Here is an 18,725-nt window from a genome sequence, read left to right on the forward strand (position 1 = left end):
GACTATTTGTCGAACTTCAGTAGATCCCTCTTCATGTTTCATCACCTCTTAGGGGGTCTACCCTGTTGCAGGTTTTGGTTTCTTCTTCAAGAAGGCAAATATACTTATTGATTTTTCACTAGATGACTTCTAAATTTGCATAGTCCATTGGCATCCCCAGTATCATTTTAACTAACTTATGAATTGATAAAGTATAAGCAGTGTGTTTTTTCTTATTGATTTATGCATCTTGTTTTCTTGTCCTGCAGGTATGACTCCTCCACGTCCACCTATATGTCCTCCTGGTCCACCAGGCCCTCATGGTCCACCTCCTCCTGGACAGCCACTTCCTCCCCCAGGCCTACCTGGACCTCCAAATCGTGGTGACCGCCTTCCACCTCCAGTTCTCTTTCACGGACAACCTTATGGTCAACCTCCACTGGTTCCGTTGCCCCCTGGTCCACCACCTCCAGTATATGGCCCTCCTCCAGGTCCACCTCCACAGCAAGGCCCACCGCCACCTCCTGGCCCCTTCCCACCTCGTCCACCTGGCCCACCCATGTCGCTGGCTCCTCCACCACATCTCCCAGGACCACCTCCAGGTGGTCCTCCTCCGGCTCCACATGTGAATCCAAACTTCTTCCCACCACCTGGGAACAGTGGCATGCCTTCATCGGACAGTCGTGGTCCTCCACCATCAGATCCATATGGACGTCCACCACCATATGATAGAGGTGACTATGGGCCACCTGGCAGGTATGCTACTTGTATTTTCTTGTGGTTATTTGCTAAGTTTATTCTGGTTATATGAAGTGTTTTCTTTAATTCACAACAAACTATAGACTTTATGCAAATCACAGCAATGTGCCAGTAATCTAGGTTGAAAGTGAATATAATTGGTATATCAGAGCATGAAGATGACACTTTGGCTTTCTACCCTACTCTGTGATTGAACCTGCAGAACCAGTTTCCATATTTAAGAAATGGTGACATTAAATCTTTTAATGTGGTTGGCTCCCACATTCGGTGACAAACGTCTAGTGGATTTGAAGCTACTATAATCTGAAATAACTTTTTATTTGTTTAACCAGTGTTTTCTAATCCAGTTTCAGCCAAAATCTTTGAGTGCTAGTAGGCCAGTGTCTGTTGGTATGATCATGTTTGGAGTTTTAGCATGAACTAAAGATGCTCTCTATTGAATGCATTTACAAAATTCAAGACTTTATGCTGAAAATAACAAAGCTAGTCTACTTTTGGCAGAATACCTATAAACAAAGGCAAACAGATCTACAGAGGCGTATTTTCAAAGCACTTAGACTTCGAAAGTTATATGGAGTCTCTCAAATTTTTGACTCTCAGGGAATTTCACATCTAACTGATATAGCTATTTAGCTGTCATGCAACAATTTTAGAATTATTATTAAAAAAAAACTTTATGAAACTGAAATTTATTTTTCACCCGCTCTTTTTCAAGGTTTCATCAAAAACATATCTCATCTAAAAGATTTCCCCTCTCAAAATAATAGTTTAGATAAAGGTATTGGTTACCGATTTTCTTCTAATTTACTGTCCAGCTTATAATCGAAAGACAAACGCCTATATTGCGACCTAAATCAGGAGATAGGCGCATCTCCCAAAAACGAATAACGCGGTATAATTGAAAGCTGAACTTGGACGTTTTCAACTGCACTCCATCGCGGAAGCGTACAAAGTTGACGGGGGCGTGTCGGAGGCATGGTGAAGGCGGGACTGGGGCGTGGTTATCACCCGAACAGAGATGGGCGCCTTTCGTCGATAATTGAAAAAAAAGTATGCGTTTGTAGCTAGAATTTAGGGCACTTTTCCTGGACCCTGTTTTTTCACGAATAAGGCCCCAAAAAGTGCCCTAAATGACCAGATTACCACCAGAGGGAATCAGGGATGACCTCCCCTGACTCCCCCAGTGGTCACTAACCCCCTCCCACCACAAAAAATGATTCACAACTTTTTATTTTCACCCTCAAATGTCATACCCACCTCCCTGGCAACGGTATGCAGGTCCCTGGAGCAGTTGTTAGAGGGTGCGGTGGACCCAGGCCCATCCCCCCCTACCTGTTACAATTGTGCTGCTTAATGCTTAGTCGTCCAACCCCCCCCCCCCAAACCCACTGTACCCACATGTAGGTGCCCCCCTTCACCCCTTAGGGCTATAGTAATGGTGTAGACTTGTGGGCAGTGGGTTTTGAGGGGGATTTGGGGGGCGCAACACACAAGGGAAGGGTGCTATGCACCTGGGAGCTCTTTTACCTTTTTTTTTGTTTTTGTAAAAGTGCCCCCTAGGGTGCCCGGTTGGTGTCCTGGCATGTGAGGGGGACCAGTGCACTACGAATCCTGGCCCCTCCCACGAACAAATGCCTTGGATTTATTCGTTTTTGAGCTGGGCGCTTTCATTTTCCATTATCGCTGAAAAACAAAAACGCCCAGCTCACAAATTGTCGAATAAAACATGGACGTCTATTTTTTTCGAAAATACGGTTCGGTCCGCCCCTTCACGGATCCGTTCTCGGAGATAAACGCCCATGGAGATAGACGTTTTCGATCGATTATGCCCCTCTGTATTCTGTATACTTTAACTAGAACATTACTCTGTATTTCTTATTCCGGAAATGGCGATCGCCACTACAGTATTTGTAAGCCACATTGAGCCTGCAAAGAGGTGAGAAAACGTGGGATATAAATGCGGAAAATAAATAAATAAAAAACTATTTTGGGACTCTACTGACATTACGTATGATTTGGAGTTTCTTTTAGTGCTTCATACTTTTTTGTTCAAGTTTCTTTACAGTGTATATGGAAAACAAGATCAAATGTTTTTGGTTAGTGAAGCGAGCAGCTCTGTTTCTAAGGAACATTTGTGACTCAAAAATGTTACAGATGGATGTTAAAGTGCCGTACAAAATTGAGTCCTTTTGTATGTGTATATTTTATTGCAGAGACATGGATGTTTCCAGAACGCCTTTGAGTGAAGCAGAGTTTGAAGAAATCATGAATAGAAACAGGGCCATTTCTAGCAGTGCCATTTCAAGAGCTGTATCGGATGCCAGTGCAGGTTAGAAGTAAAGTAGAACAGGAGAATAGGTTGGGGAGAGCTGGGAGGTAAAGCCTGTAAAATAATGCCAGGGTTACGTTTCTAAGTGGGGCAATTTTGTATATAATGTTACTCTAATGAACCTCTGCTATGCCAGAGTATGTGGGGTAAGACATCCCAGCTGTTTGCTCCCCCCACCCCACACGTACAATCTATCTGGGGAATGTGGGAAGTATATACATGTAGATGCACGTATTTATATACTGTACCAATAGATGCAGATTGATGGACTTTTTTCTGAAGACAAGCAGGATATGAAACCCTCATTGGGTGATGTTATCTGACACAGCCCTGTGCAGTGGAAAAACTAGTTTTTGAAGTTCACAGAATTTTCCAGCGTGGTGTGTGGTACTTCCCATGGTGGTGTCTTGAAGATCCACCTGGTTTTCTTTCTCCATTTGAATTGTATCTGAACTGCGGTTTTTCTTCTTTCTGTGAGCACTGTTTTTCTTCTCAATGTACAGCATTGAATTGCATTAGTTTCTTTTCTGCTCCCTTCTAGTTTTTCTCTAGATAGGTTTTTGGTTATTTGAATTGTTTCATACGGCTGCAGCCTGCACCCGTCTTCACACATCAAGTGGTAGTTGTTGAGTTCTCAAACATTGAGGAGTTTGATTTTGCTTTGGTTATTTTTCCATTAATATCCCAGAGGAGAGAAGCACCCTGTGGTTTTAAGAAATATGGTTGATGTGTCAGGGGTACCATATCTTGCACTGCTGCTTATTTCTATAGCACTGTTAGACGTACACAGTGCAGTACACATACACCTAAGAGTCCGTACTCAAAAGAGACAAGCAGGAAAAGACAATTTGAGTTTAGTTTGTTATGTTATGGGAAATGGTCAAAAATGGGAGAATAAGGGGTAAAAGAAACCCCAAAAAGGTGGGCATTTTGGATATTTCTGAAATTTTGGACTCATTGGACTTAGATTAAGCAATAGCTTGTACCATGTTGGTTTCTTTTGCACTGAAATCTGATATGGCTCCTACATCTTTTCTTTAAACACTAGTGAAAAAGGCCCGTTTCTGGAACGAATGAAACGGGCGCTAGCAAGGTTTTCCTGGGAGTGTGTATGTTTGAGAGAGCCAGAGTGAATGTGCGGGTGTGTGACAGAGTGAGACTGTCTATGTGACAGTGTGTGTGTGAGAATGAGAGTGTGTGACAGGGCCCCCTCCCCTGTTCCTAATGCCCCTCACCCCGTTCTCTCCCCTCCTTTTCCTCCTCCTCCCCACACTTTGGGTTCCTTAAGGCTTTCAAAAGTCTATGTACCCCCTGGCCCTAATGCCCAGTATCCGGATACCCCACCGCTTTCCTCCTCACCCGTCCCCCAAGATGTAATACTTTCACGTCCTTCATTTTTTTAAAAAAAGTGTCCTATCTACCCTGTGTAGAAATGCCCGGCATTCAGATTGTGTTCCTCTTGTAAATTTTCATTTCTTTCATTCATTCAGAACTTGCCCCCCCCCCCCCCCCCCCCCCCCCCGAACACTTTCGGTTCCTTCAGTCTTTTAAAACTGTCCTATGTACCTTGTGTGCTAATGGCCAGCATTGATTGTTTTCCTGTCCCAAATTTGCATGTCTTTCAGTCATTCACAATTCCCCCCCCCCCCCCTTCTCCAGTTTAACACTTTCGTTTCCTTCAGTCTTTTAAAACTCTCCTATCTACCCTGTGTCCTAATGGCCAGCATTCAGATTGTTTTCCTGTCCCAAATTTGCATGTCTTTCAGTCATTCACAACTCCCCCCCCCCCCCTTCTCCAGTTTAACACTTTCGTTTCCTTCAGTCTTTTTAAACTGTCCTATCAACCCTGTGTCCTAATGGCCAGCACTCAGATTGTTTTGCTTTGCCAAATTGTCTGTCACTGAGGTCAGTGCGTGCCTGCCTAGCAGACCACTTCCGGCAGGCACGGTCCCAGGCACATCCTGTTGGAGGTGAGAATTATTATATAGGATAAGGAAAAGACTTTCTTAGGATGTAAAGTTAGGATTTTCTCTGATATTACTAAGGAGACTCAGAAGCATTGGAAGGATTTCCTAATGTTAAGATGTGGAGTGCTTCAGTTGGGGGGGGGGGGGGGGCTTTTCTTAACTTCCATGCAAATGCATTGTAGAATACAAATCTGTTAAATATATTTTTTTCAACCTGCACAACCGACAAACTTTCTGGCTGCCAATTGTCTAGTGGTCTCTTATGATCTCTTCTCCTGTTTGAACTTTTAGAAGTGTTAATAGCATTCATGAGTAACAGTCGCCGAGTCTAAATTTGGATAATGTCTCTTTAAAAAAAAAAAAAATATATATATATATATATATGGCTTTGTTTAAGGGTTATTTCCGATGATGATCATCTGCATAGCTTCTTCCCATTATTGTGGACTGTTATGGGAAGGAAATTGATTTATTTTTCCTGAACTGTTTCTGTGTATATTTTGCTTTTCCATTTTTCTGTACAAGTGTTTTTGTTTGGATATTGTTTCAAATGCAAAAAAAAAAAAAAAAGGTCTTATAGGCTAGATTCTGATAAGGCCAGAGAGCTTGACATACAGATTGAGGAAGTCCGTTTCAGGTGTTTGGTATAGTACAATGGAAAGAACAGAGTCTGGATTTGGTGGTGGAGGAGAATGGCACAGATGGGTGACTGAACTGACAAGCTGAGTTCCCAAGGAGTGTTAGGGAGAGAAGTGAAGAGAGGTAATGACGAGCTACAGAAATAATTAACATATGCACAGCTCACCCCAGCCATCATTCTGGGCAGGCCACAGAAAAAAAAAATTCATAAAATCCAATATAAGATGAATGAATGCACTTGTAGGTGAGTAAAACGGATAGGGAGCCAAATAAAATGACTTGAGAAGAAGGATTAAGTGTAGCAACAAAAGCTGCCTGACTTCCTGCCAGAATTTTGTATAGATTTGAAGTGGTGAGAAATGGTTTGTTGGAAGACCTATGAGGAGTAGCCTGCAGTAGTTTTACGGGAAGTGATGAGAATGAGGATAGGGTTTCAGTAGTGTGTTTGAATTTTAGTGGTAATACAGTCAAAGAAATGTCAGGATTTCAGCAAAATGTTGAATATAATGTGGATAAAGAAGGTCAAAGATAACAGGGTTACAGCTAAAGTAAACCCATCTCTCTCCAACCTTTTTTGCTTATGTTGAAGCCTCTTATCAAACCTTCTGTTTTGTCTTGGGGCCTTAGTGTGGTACTGCGCCAGCTCATAGAAGCTGTCTTTGAGCTGCTGAAGTGCCTGACCTGGAAAAGCATCTTTTTCACAACGGTCACCTCAACATGCAGAATTAGTGAGCGCCAGGCCTTAGTGATTCTTCCCTGTAAGATTATTCAGAAATAGGGCAGTTCTGTATACCCAACCTAAGTTCCTCCTTGAGATCCCATTGTGTTGTACTTCAGTCTTAACCTTCACCAGTCAGTCGTTATCCCAGTTGTTTTCCCATAGGCCATATGTCCCCCAGTGGTAAGCATGCCTTGCATATATTGGATTGTAAGAGAGCCCTTAGCCACCTATCTGGAGAGTTCAAAATCCCTTAGTCTACCCAGTTTCTTATTTCTATGACACCCTTCCCCCCACTCCCACCTGAGCTGGGACTGCTGTGGTTAAGGGTGCACTTTCCACTTGGCTAGTCGGGAGTATCTTCTTTACTTACGCCTAGGCAGGCTTAAATCTAGAGGGGGTGTATCGGCTCATGATGTCAGCCGTGGTGATGTTGGCATCCCTGCTGAGGTTGACCTCTATGGAATTTCTGCAAAACTGTCTTATGAACTTATCTCCACACATTCATAGTACATTACTGTTTTGAAGAGTGATGCCTGTTGCAGCAGTAGGTTTGATTAATCTGTCATGATGAATCTCTAGCTTTCTCCCAAGCCTTCCTTTCTTTCTTTTCAGGTTGCCTTCATCAAATAAACTGAAAACAAAAGACAAGGGGCCTGTTGCCAGCTAGAACAAATCATTGCTTAGTTTTTCAATTTTTCGCTCTTGTTAAAGGCAACCTGTTGGTAGGGGTTCCCATCAATGAGAACGTAATATCCTGTTTGTCCTCATGAAAAATCAAAGGAAGGCTAGTAGGATGTAAGTCCTCAAAATGTTCACTCATCTGTCCTAGAAGTTCTAGCATTCCAGCTGTTGTTGGGCTCAGCATAGAGCCAAGGTGGCCCTGCATTCTGATCCTAGTATGAGAAGTCCCACTCATGCAGGGATGACTGCTGGAAAGCTCTGTAAACCTCAAGATCTAGTTGCTCTTTGCACTGCATTAAGATGTCTCCTACTATGGAGGACTTCATGTCTTGCTGTCTTCAGAAAACATCTGTCACAGGTTAGAACGTGTGCTTTGTCTTCTGTTGGGATAGGTATACATTTCATAAGCATTAAATTCATTACTTACGTTTTATTTGACATCTTAATTATGGATCTTCTTTTTAGGAGACTATGGAAGCGCTATAGAGACATTGGTAACTGCAATTTCTTTAATCAAGCAATCCAAAGTGTCTGCTGATGATCGTTGCAAAGTACTGATCAGCTCTTTACAGGATTGCTTGCACGGAATTGAATCCAAATCTTACGGCTCTGGATCAAGGTAAGACATTTATACCTACTTACAGCTCCTTCAGCTCTTAAACTCCTAACTTGTTTCATCAACTTCTCAAACCAGGATTGTATCCTGTAATACAGAGGTGAACATTTTTAGAACGCGCCAGCCAAAATTGGGGGCAGAATTTATTTATTTATTTGTTGCATTTGTATCCCACATTTTCCCACCTCCTTGCAGGCTCAATGTGGCTTACAATACATCATGAGTATTGGAAATACTTGAGAGAGTACACATTTAGTGTTAACAGAAGGATTTTGGGTAACATGATAATGATAGAACATGATAGTATTTTAACAAGCAAACATAATAAGAAATATGTAAGAATTATATAAGAAAGTATACATTTAGTAATAGCAAAAGGATCTTGGGTAGCATGATAATGAAAAAACATGTTAATATTTTGGCAAGTAGATATTATGGAGGCAGTTCTGGATATGTGTACAGGAGTTCATATTTGTTGATCATTGTTGTATGCCTTGTTAAAGAGATGAGTCTTCAGTAGAATTCGGAAGTTAGCTAGTTCATAGATAGTTTTGAAATTGCGCGGCAGCGCGTTCCAGAATTGTGTGCTCGGGTAGGAAAAGGTTGACGCATGCGTTAGTTTGTATTTGAGACCTTTACAGTTTGGGAAGTGAAGATTAAGGAATGTGCGGGATGATTTTTAGAACTCTTTACCTTTGTATCTTTTTATTAGTATTTTTTTTTTTTTTAGCTTTATACTCTTGTTTAATTTTTGCTTGCCTCTTTCATCTTCCATTTCCTTTTCTATGCCCCAGCCTTTTCTGCTCCTTAAGGGTTCTCCCATTTCTTCTTTTCCTTTATGGACTAGGATCTGCCTCAGCTCTTTTTGTCCCCTCCCAGCCCAGGCTCTTCTACCCAGCAGCAGGTGCCAAATTTTAGGAAAACTGGTGCCTGATTTATTTTCAGGCCCTGTTGTATCGGAGAGAAATTACACAAAAAAATTATTACAGATTTCCTTCAGTGTAAGTTGCCTTATTCTGAAGATACTCCTGGGGGAATTTCTATGCTGTCTTTGTTAATGTACTGTAGCACGAAGAGAATTCCTTTATGCACTGGAACAGTAGCTATTTTAGGATCTGGTATTGGGAAAGGATACCTCTTCAGTCAAGCTAAGTACTTGTGGGACTTTATTTTGATACTAGTAAAAAAGCCCCGTTTCTGATGCAAATGAAACGGGGGCTAGCAATGTTTTCTTCTGTGTGCATGTGGGAGTGTGTGTGTCCCTGCCCTCTGCCCTCTCTCCCCTCCCCCCTCTGAGTCCTTCAGTAAAAAAGCCCCGTTTCTGATGCAAATGAAACGGGGGACTAGCAAGGTTTTCTTCTGTGTACATATGGGAGTGTGTGTGTCCCTGCCCTCTGGCCTCTCTCCCCTCCCCCCTCTGAGTCCTTCACTGTTACAGAGCCAGCGATTTGATTTTGTGCTCTGCTGTTTTCCTTCACTGACTGTGTTACAGAGAGGGCGGGGCAGACACTCATAGGGAAACCGGATATCTCGCCCCCTTCACACTTCCGGCTGGAGGCTTCATAGAACGTTGGTGTTGCTTTTTATATAGAGAGATGTCATGAACTACCAGTGGTGTTTGGGGATTTGATGTGGATATCTTTGTTTTTGATGACTAAAACAAACTGTGTGGGTTTTGGCTATTTTTCTCAGTTTTTTTTGTTTTGTTTTTGTTTTAAGTTAGCAACCTTTTTTTTTTTTTTCTCCATTTTTGGAGGATTTTTTTGTTGCTCTCTCTTTTTCTGGAGATAGATAATTTAGTGGGGCCAATGATGATATCTGGGAATCCCTTTGAGGGATAGACTGGCACATTTGGTCAGACCATTGCTCTGTAAGGGCCCTGTTTACTAAGTCACGCTGTAGGCATGCACTCTTAGTGCGCTTTAACGCTAGAGACACCCATAGGAATATAGGTGTCCCTATCAGTGCGTGCTAATTTTTAGTGCGCGCAAAAAAGCGCGCTTACAGCACTGCTTAGTAAACGGGGCCCAAATTTTGAGGCCTCATTTGTTTAAATTGTGAGATTTTTCATAGCTCCCCACTTATACAGGAAGTTATAGGTTTACTTTTTTCTTTTTCTTTTTTTTTTTTTCCTAATAATGAGGCTGGGCTTGTGTTTTATGTAATGTTTTACTTTGTATCTAGTAATAAATTGTATCATTGACGATTGTAATCTGCTTTGAACTACATTCAGTTAAATGGAACATAAGGATCCATATTAAATTTTCTTTTCATTTTATTAAATTTGTTCACCCAAAATAGTGTATAACATTGACTATACCAATATAAAACAGCAGTGTGCTCCTGTCGTTAGAATGTTTGTCAGATTTTGACTCACAGTGGGTAAGAAAATGGTATCCAGCTAATCATTCATATATGAAAACTAATGGGTCAATTCCTATCTATCAGTAGGCGGGAGCGGTCGAGAGAGAGAGACCACAGTAGGTCACGAGAAAAGAGTAGACGCCACAAATCCCGTAGCAGGGATCGCCATGACGACTACTACCGGGAAAGAAGCAGAGAACGTGAGAGACACCGTGATCGGGAACGTGATCGAGACAGAGAACGCGATAGGGAACGAGAATATCGCCATCGTTAGAGAAGGTGAGTTTATTGCTGGTGATACTCAATGTTAATGTTCCTCCAGTTAGAGTTGCTGGTGAAAAATTTGAGTAATTTTTTTTTTTTTTTTTACCATCTTTTCAATCTTACAAATATAGCCTCTCAGGCTGTAGTCGCATCCGGTGTTTAATCATACCATTGGTTTAACTGCATCACATGGTTGTACATTTTTTCACATATTCTGTTGGATTTCAGCATATGATTCCACTGACCTAGGCAGATCTGTTTTGTTTGCTAATAGCAACATGCTAAATTTCACATCACTACAAGCCCATTGATGTAGTTGATGTGGGTCATTTTTTCTTTCAGCCATATACTGTTCCTTTAAGTTCATATATTCATGAAGCCTATATCTAAATCAAAGAAAGTATTATCTGTTCCTCTTGATCATTCTTACTGCACTGCATTTCATTTATTCAGATTTGATAACCTATCTTTCACTAAAGACATCAATACAGGTTACAATAACACCTTATAAAATCTTTGACATATAGCATGTTGATGACTTTACATAACAAAGTACACCAGTAGCTTAAAAATATTGTGATTTCAAAGTACACCATGTCATGCCAAGAAATTCTCCCTAGTTTTCCACCAATATATATATTTCCTGAAACACAGTGACTGTTGTAACTGAATACTACAGGGTATAACCATGCAGGAAAAATGGAGCAAGAAAGATCTCAGGTTTAAATGTAGACCCCACCCCCCCCCTCCGCAAACAATACACACACACACACACACACACACTTTTTGGACAAAATTGGCCAAGATACACAACTTTTTTTTTATGTACTCTTAATTTGTTTAAATTAAGATAAACTGGACCTACTTATTTCTCAAAGATGAATGCAGAACAGTGGTAGAACCTGTTGGCATCTTGATTAACTAAAATCTCTGTTGTTCTAATAAACATTTTTCTTTTATTTGCAACATTATGCTAACTGCAAACCTATTCCCATCGACTGCAGCTTGAAGGCAGGCTTATTTTTGCATTGATTCAGTGAATACACCATGGGCTTGATATAAATTGCTACAGTAAGTGACTGCTTTGATTGGAGTCTGGTAAGTTGGGGAAACGTTGGGATAGTAATAGTCCTCACTGTGCTGTGGGTCAAGGGCGTTAGCTATTTGACGGGTTGTGCATCTCATTGCTGCTAGTTTTTGTAGGAGCAGCATATCTTCATATGCCCAACAAAAAGAAGATCCGGATTCTGTTGGGAGGGAAGAAAGAGGGGCTGTAACATTTGAGGTTTTTTTTTATAGGAGAAAGTTTTGTACATTCTATAAATCATTTTTGTGTAAGGTTTTTTTTTTAAAACATTTTTAAATGGGCTCTTTATAAAGTGAGGTCATTCCTAAAACTATGCGCAATGTAAATCATTGCATAGCTGTACTGTAGGCAAAGCATGGGTGGATTCAGTTTATTCACATAAAGTCTGTACTAACATTTACACCTTGAATGGTAGGTCCTATTGCTGCTAGATTTGTGCTAGTATTTTATAAAGTTAATAGGTGCCTTTGTGTCTATAAAATAATGCCAAACTAGGCACCTTCCGTTCACTTAACCTAGACAACCTGTTGTAAAATTAGCATTTTGGTGCCTCACTCAGTGCACTGTCCCTGCTGATTTCACTTTTTTTCATGGGTCTGAGCAAAGCTGCTTTCTCCTCAAAATATGAATAGGAATGAAAGATTACACAAGCAATATACCAAACATGGCATGTTGGTCTCGGGTGATTTTTTCCCCTTTGTAGCATATTGTTGGACACATGAAAACCTGGCAGAATCCATATTGCAAGTTTAGCAGCAATTTCAGAATTAAACTTTTTTCTGGTACTGGCTTATTAATATAGAAAGGTAACACGGCAGAAGGATCATATGGGTCACTAAAAATGCAAAGGCCTATTTTTATTCCTAATGATCCCTTAATTTTTCCCTTCATTCTTACCTTTGGAAAATCTGCCTGGCAACTTCCATTTCTCTAGGCTTTGAAGAACTGTGGAGGAAATCTCTTGTGAGCTCGTCCAATCAGCACTCCTTTATGCTATAGCTGCAGTTGCCTTCTTCAGTAAACCAACATTTTTAAAGTTGGTATATTTAAAAATGTTTTGAATATCCTTATTTCCAACTGGAAAAGAAAATTGCTTCACTGGAACTTTTATAACCACTTTGTATTTCCAGATGGTCTATGCCAGGCCAGTCTAGATAAATGGTTTGTGTCCTGCCAGCAGAGGGAGATGGTTCAAAATTGACTTTTCCTCCCTTATAGGAACCTGGTTCTGCCTTCAACTCCTCTGTATTTCTGTCTCCAGAAGATGGCACAGACATGTGACCTGGTGCGGTAACTAAGAGTAGGTTCAATTTTCCAGTGGGCTCGTAGATCATCTTGTGGGGTGTTCGGGTAACAGTCTTGATTTCCCTTTCCCCTTGGGAATCAGATAAGTTAGGGTCTGAGTTCTCACTTTGATGGGTCCAGCACCAGATGTTTCCTGGTAAGTTTTCACCCTTGGTGGATCTGACAGCAGGAGTTACTGTTCATAACAGTACATGCTCTCTCCTTGGAGAATGAGAAAACAGTAAATATTACTTAAAAAGGGGGGGGGGGGGGGGGCTGCAACACAGCCTCCTCTCCTGAGTGCCTGCTTCCCAAACTCCTTTGGTTCTATGTCAGATTTGGACTTAAGGGATTGGAATTGATTACACACTCCCATTCTGTACATGCTTCTGCTTTGTCACAGTGCTTGCCTATCTTTTCTGTGGCTGTAACACCAACTCATGTGGCTGTAGAAAGCACATAACCCCCAGGTGATGGTGCAGGACAATGAAGTCCTATGAGCACCTGCCCAGGTCATGACCACAAATGCAACTATGGGATTTCACCCCCACAGCTTGGGAAGTTCCACTGTAGAAAAAGGGAGTCGCTATGCCACAGGTAAGTCACAACAGCCCAGCATGTCAGCTGATGCATTCAGCCTGGTTTGTAAGTGGGTGGGTGGGTGCAGTCTGCAAAAACAGTGTGTGGATTCTCTAGTTAGAATTCTATTCCCTGCAGTGGTGGTTCGCATGTAACAGGACCTTGTTGGCAGGATCTACATGCCATTTCATTGCCTTTCCGTACAAAAAAAAAAAAAAAAAAGTCAAGTATGCTAGTCTTTCCCTTGATAGATGAAATAGGGAAGTTCTGAAGGAGCTAATATCTACCCTCTGGCACAGCAGAGCCTGCACTGTTCCAATTATCTGAGTTATTTCAGCTGACGAACTAGCTTACTTTTCTCTGTGCACAAGTGAAGCTTCTAAGTGCTTTTATAATCAAATTTATGCTTATGAGTCATGAAGATTGCTGCAACCTGAGAGTGGGGAAAGAAAAATCCCAGGGTGCTCCTGCTTGGGCAGTGCCTTGGCAGGTTCCTTCTGAATTCTTTCTGTCCTTAATACAATACCAAATAGCATGCAAATACAGTCAAATCCCGCATTTGTTGTGGTTAGTGGCCTGCTTTTTTACTTTGTGCTTGTGTGCCCTATGGACAGCCATGAGGTACACAAAGTTCAGTGTCCAGATAAGACCTAGTAGTCTCTCTCACACACACACAACGAATGACACAGACTGCACATAACAAAACATGTTTATCCACTCCTACTGTAGCTGAGATGATAATAAATCATCTCTCTTATCTCGTGCAACTTTCTTAAAATTAGTTACCTTACTTGCTAACTCCTCTTAATGTCTTATCTATATGTTCTATCTTTGCTTACACCCCATGCTGTCTATTAAAACATTCTATTGTGTATTATGTTGACACTGTAATGTAGCATGCTATGCCATACTTTGTATTATTTGAATATTTTTACTGTTGTAATTGTCTATTGCTTATGTTTGAGTTATTCTTATTGTACACCGCCTTGAGTGAAAACCTTCAAAAAGGCGGTAAATCCTAATAAATAAAAGGAACATAAGAAAATACTTTTTAGCAGATCATAGGATTATTATCCAAGCATTCATATTTTCTCATTTGGATTATTGTAATTTACTTTATACTGGTTGTACTGAAATTCCTGACACATAGCTCAAAATACCACCACTAGGCTAGTGTGTAGTACCAAAAAGTTTGACATTACTCCTTTGTTGAAGGGACTACACTGGCTCCCAGCGAAAGCCTGTGTTTTGTTTAACATGGTACAGTGATTTTAGGATTTTGTCTGGTTCAGCACCTGGTTATGACACAACTGATAAATTTTCCTTCGCAAGGTAGACGTCAAGGAGGTTTGAGGACCGGAGACGGCATGATCCTGTCTGGCCCATTATATGGCCTGAAGCCAGTGGGCGGAGCTTGCCGCCATATTAGTTTGTCCAAAGTAATAGCAAACTTGCGAGGTTTTATTAAACCACCTCAGGTTTGCATTCTCTTAGGAGGGGATCCAGGAGGGATATACGGGTGGGTTGGGGAGTTTTCGAGGGGTCTGTGAAGGTGGGGGGAGGGTTATATTCACATGTAGGATATCACTCGATAACATAGAACTGTTCTTTAGGTGACTACTGTTCTGGGAAAATTGTTCTGCCATTCTCTTTTATTATTCAATTTGCAGACAGAAAAACTATTTAAATGAAAGTGAAATGTTTTTGTCAGTGCTCCAGAACTTGCTTTATTTGCAATGCTGTATTGTGGATTTCAGTACTCTTGCTATATACTCTGGTGTAACTGCTGCAGCTCATCCAGAAAAGCCAGTCCTTTTCCTCCGCTGGTCATGTTGACTTTTTCCCATTGAATTTACCAGTATTAAAAAAAAAAATAAAAAAATAAAAAAAAAATCCCAAAATAATAATTAAAATATAGGTTTAGAAAAATCAATTAAGAAGCGAAAGAGTTGGGGTTTTTAAGATACCAAGGCTCCCATACTCTGTCAGCATTCAGTCACAGGCCAGAAGTTGAGTGGATTAAAAAAATAAAAAAAAAAGTGAAATGAATTAGACACATACACACACATACCGAGAGAGGAGAGCCAGCCCTTGGTAATTCCTTAGCTAAGCTTTCAGTACTGCAAATCAAGACAAAGCTGATTATGGTTTGGGTTGGTACGGTGGTGGTCTGTTCCCCCCCCCCCCCCCCCCCAAAAAAAAAGCAACACATAAATAGCATTGCAATAATCCAGCTCAGTAAGCCATCGCTTTATCTTCACCTTTAGATCCTCTGACACCAGCACCCCAAGGTCTATCTCCTGAGTCAAGCTTACTAATCTCTCCCCTCCTACCGGTATCTCTGTCTTGGGTTTCTTCACCCCAAGTGAATCATTCTGCACTTCTTGGCATTAAACTTTAACTGGCAGACCCTCGACCATTCTTCTAACATTCAGAGATCCCTTCTCATCGTTTGTACTCCCTCCAGGGTATCCACTGTATTGGCTATTTTCGTGTCATCTGCAAAAAGGCAGGTTTGGTTTATGGAGGACACACCATTCTTCCTTTGAAGAGTCCATTCCTTGTCCTTCCTCCAGAGGAGATTGGGACCAGGTTAAACCACAGTTCTCACAAAAGGGCTGAATGTGACTCTGGTTTGCTGCAGCTGATGTAGTTACAAACCCTCCTTGCTACTCTCCCGGATGGATACTTTTTTTTTTTTTTTTTTGGGGGGGGGGGGGGGGGAATCAAGCAGGCAGGCCCCTGTTGGGAACCTGAGCTTAGTCTTGAGGCTTCTGTTCTTCCTTCCTCAAGACTCTTAAAGTAGCATCTTTTTGTTGCCGGTCAGGTCTCTTGGTGCCTTTGATAATTTTAAAGGAAAGTATATCTCTGTCCAATGCTCATGTTTAATCATGAAGGCGTGTAGTCTGCATGGAGATGTAGACACCACTCTGGTCGCCTTGTTGGGCAGACTGGATGAAACATACAGGTCTTTATCTACTATCATTTATAATGTTATGTTACGCTCCCCTTTTCTGAGGTAGTGTTACACTTCTGTTAGAATCGGGCTTTCTTGCTTCCAAATGAATGGAAATCAGGTAATGTATTGCCTTGTGCTCTGATCTTGTCTTTGACATAAAATACCGAGGAGCTGAAGGCAGCACCAGCCTCTGTTTAAAGAGTGAAATCAGCTCTGAGTAGGGTGGGGGTTTTTTTTTTTTTAATTAAATCTCCATGTTGCTGGCAGGTGGGCATAATTCACTTGTCTGGGCTGAAGAATAGGAAATTAACAGGTAAGTTTTACTGTTGTACACACAAAATATTTTTTTCCCTGTGAATATGTATATATTTTTGAAATCTTTAAATGTTTCTTTTATCTTGTAATTCAGATTATATAATGTTATTGCATGTAAATTGTGGTTTATGAATGCATTTTCTCCTCCTTCCCTCCCCCACTAGGAAAAGCAATACTGCTGTCAGCAGCCTGAAATATTCAGTTTCCTGTTAGAAATGTCTGGTGGTCATTAGCAGACTTGTAGTAGGAGATGGGGTTAGAAGTGGTCTTGACTCTTCTCTTATATTGCTGTATGAAGATAAAATATTTGAAGCTGTAGTGCAATGTCATTCATGGCCAAAGTCCTTATAGTCAAGAGCTGAGATGATGGATAAGCAGTGGAGACCTTTGTCACATCTAACTTTTCTAGCTGATAAAATTGTGAACTGCTTTGGTGAATGAATTTTCATAGTTCTATCTGCTCCTCTTCTTAGATCCTTCTGAGTGACGTTTCAAAAGGTGAAGCCACTAGTTATGTAGCTTTTGCAGCAGATGTGGGCTTGTGAAGTCCTAAACCCTAATGTGCTTTTTAAAATTATAAAGAAACTTTTTTTTTTTTTGATGGGGGGGTGCCTTTCCTATCTTCCCTCATTGCTTTCTTGCATCAAATTTATTTTTTTGTCTGTAAAGAGACCCTGCAATTTTAAGTAGTGGAGCGTGATGTTTTGATTCACTGGCTTTGTTTACTTGGTGTGGACGAGTGGTTCCCAAGCATTTTTCTTTTTTCCTGGATTTCTGGCAAATTATCTGGGCCCCGACATATGTCATACAAATCAACCATTAGTCTGACCCAGCATGTCAGCCCTAGTTCTTATTTAAATTCAAGGCTGGGCACTATGAACACCATTCCTTAAACTTTCTTTGTGAATCATCAACGATGCTGCAACCATCAACAGATAGGCTTGAAATTTGGTGTAGGACGCTGGTTATCAACAGTCCTCAGGACATACCAAGCCAGTTGGGCTTTCAGGATATCCATATGAGAAAATGGATGCAGTGCATGCAGGCCTCTCTCATGCTTTTGTGGATATGCTGAGCACCAGACTTGGGTGCATCTCAATACTCTGAGAGCCATTGGCCTAGGATCACAGTGGATTTTACTACAGGTCAAGTTCATTGGATGACGATTGTGGATTGAGATAAGGCAGCCTTAAAAACAAGAGCCTAGTCACATTGGACAACTTTTGTTTTTAAGTTTCCAATTGGTTGTGTGAAAATTTACGGCTAATAGTCAAGAGTTAAACTAAAATAGTTAAGGATTGTGATTACATCTTTAGCAAACCTTATTTCTATCACTTAATTTTGTATTTGAGGATTTCTGTTTTGAGGATGCCTCACAGCACATTACATACATGCTCAGACAGTCCCTACTGTCCTGTTCTCTCTACTCAATGTAACTTAATTTAGCATTTCATTAGAAAGTCTTTCCATGACTCTGTTGTAATGGCTAAATGAGTTGCTAAGTGTCACGACAAATTGGGTATCTATTCCCATATGTTTGTGTAAGCCAGAGGTTCTAAACCCAGTCTTGGATCATACCTAGCTTGGAGTAGTCCACAAAAAATTGCATGAGTTAGGTCTGCATCTATGCTTCCTTGTATGTAGGGGCTCCCTCATGCATATTCATTATGGATATCCTGAAAAACCAACCGGTTGGGTGTGTTCTGAAGACTGGGTTGTGTGAATCACTGATGTAAGAATTTGTGTAAAATAGTGGAATTGAGTAAATGGGATATGGTTTCCTTGGCATGTTGGCCATGTCTAGCACTCCTGGGTTGTCTCTGCTGATATATGCCCCTGCTAAAGATGCTGCATGCGTACTTGTGGTTAGGGAAAAAGTTGTTTGGATGACAGATTTACGAGAAGAATAGCTGTACAGATTCTTAACTGGGTCTCTTAAAAAGAGGAGACTAGTAATATTATTGCATGTAGTTGTACATAAAATCAATCGTTGCCAGATCTATAGTTGAGCACACTGTATTCCCTGCATTACCACGAAAGCATTCTCAGTAAGTAGCACAAACTATGCACAACAGTGTATGCATTTCCATGACTTTTTTTAAAACTGAAAATGTCTTTCAAATAAACTTGGAGAAGTTTGTAAACCAAACTTTATGCAATACATAGTCATAATTTGGTTTGA

The 18,725-nt window shown here is 40.9% G+C and overlaps 1 protein-coding gene across 3 annotated transcripts in view; it reads left to right on the forward strand.

Moving 5' to 3' along the window:
* CPSF6 (cleavage and polyadenylation specific factor 6) overlaps window positions 1-18,725 on the forward strand; it is a 62,263-nt gene that overhangs the window by 16,931 nt on the left and 26,607 nt on the right. For all 3 annotated transcript variants that reach the window (XM_030215440.1, XM_030215439.1, XM_030215441.1), the window contains exons 6-9: window positions 249-735; window positions 2,952-3,067; window positions 7,541-7,694; window positions 10,140-10,334. In XM_030215440.1, coding sequence (XP_030071300.1) covers window positions 249-735; window positions 2,952-3,067; window positions 7,541-7,694; window positions 10,140-10,329 — 947 coding nt within the window. In that variant the 3' untranslated portion in view covers window positions 10,330-10,334. The remainder of the gene's footprint in view (window positions 1-248; window positions 736-2,951; window positions 3,068-7,540; window positions 7,695-10,139; window positions 10,335-18,725) is intronic.

Source organism: Microcaecilia unicolor, chromosome 9 (genome assembly GCF_901765095.1).
Source record: "Microcaecilia unicolor chromosome 9, aMicUni1.1, whole genome shotgun sequence".
NCBI classification, from domain to species: Eukaryota; Metazoa; Chordata; class Amphibia; order Gymnophiona; family Siphonopidae; genus Microcaecilia; species Microcaecilia unicolor.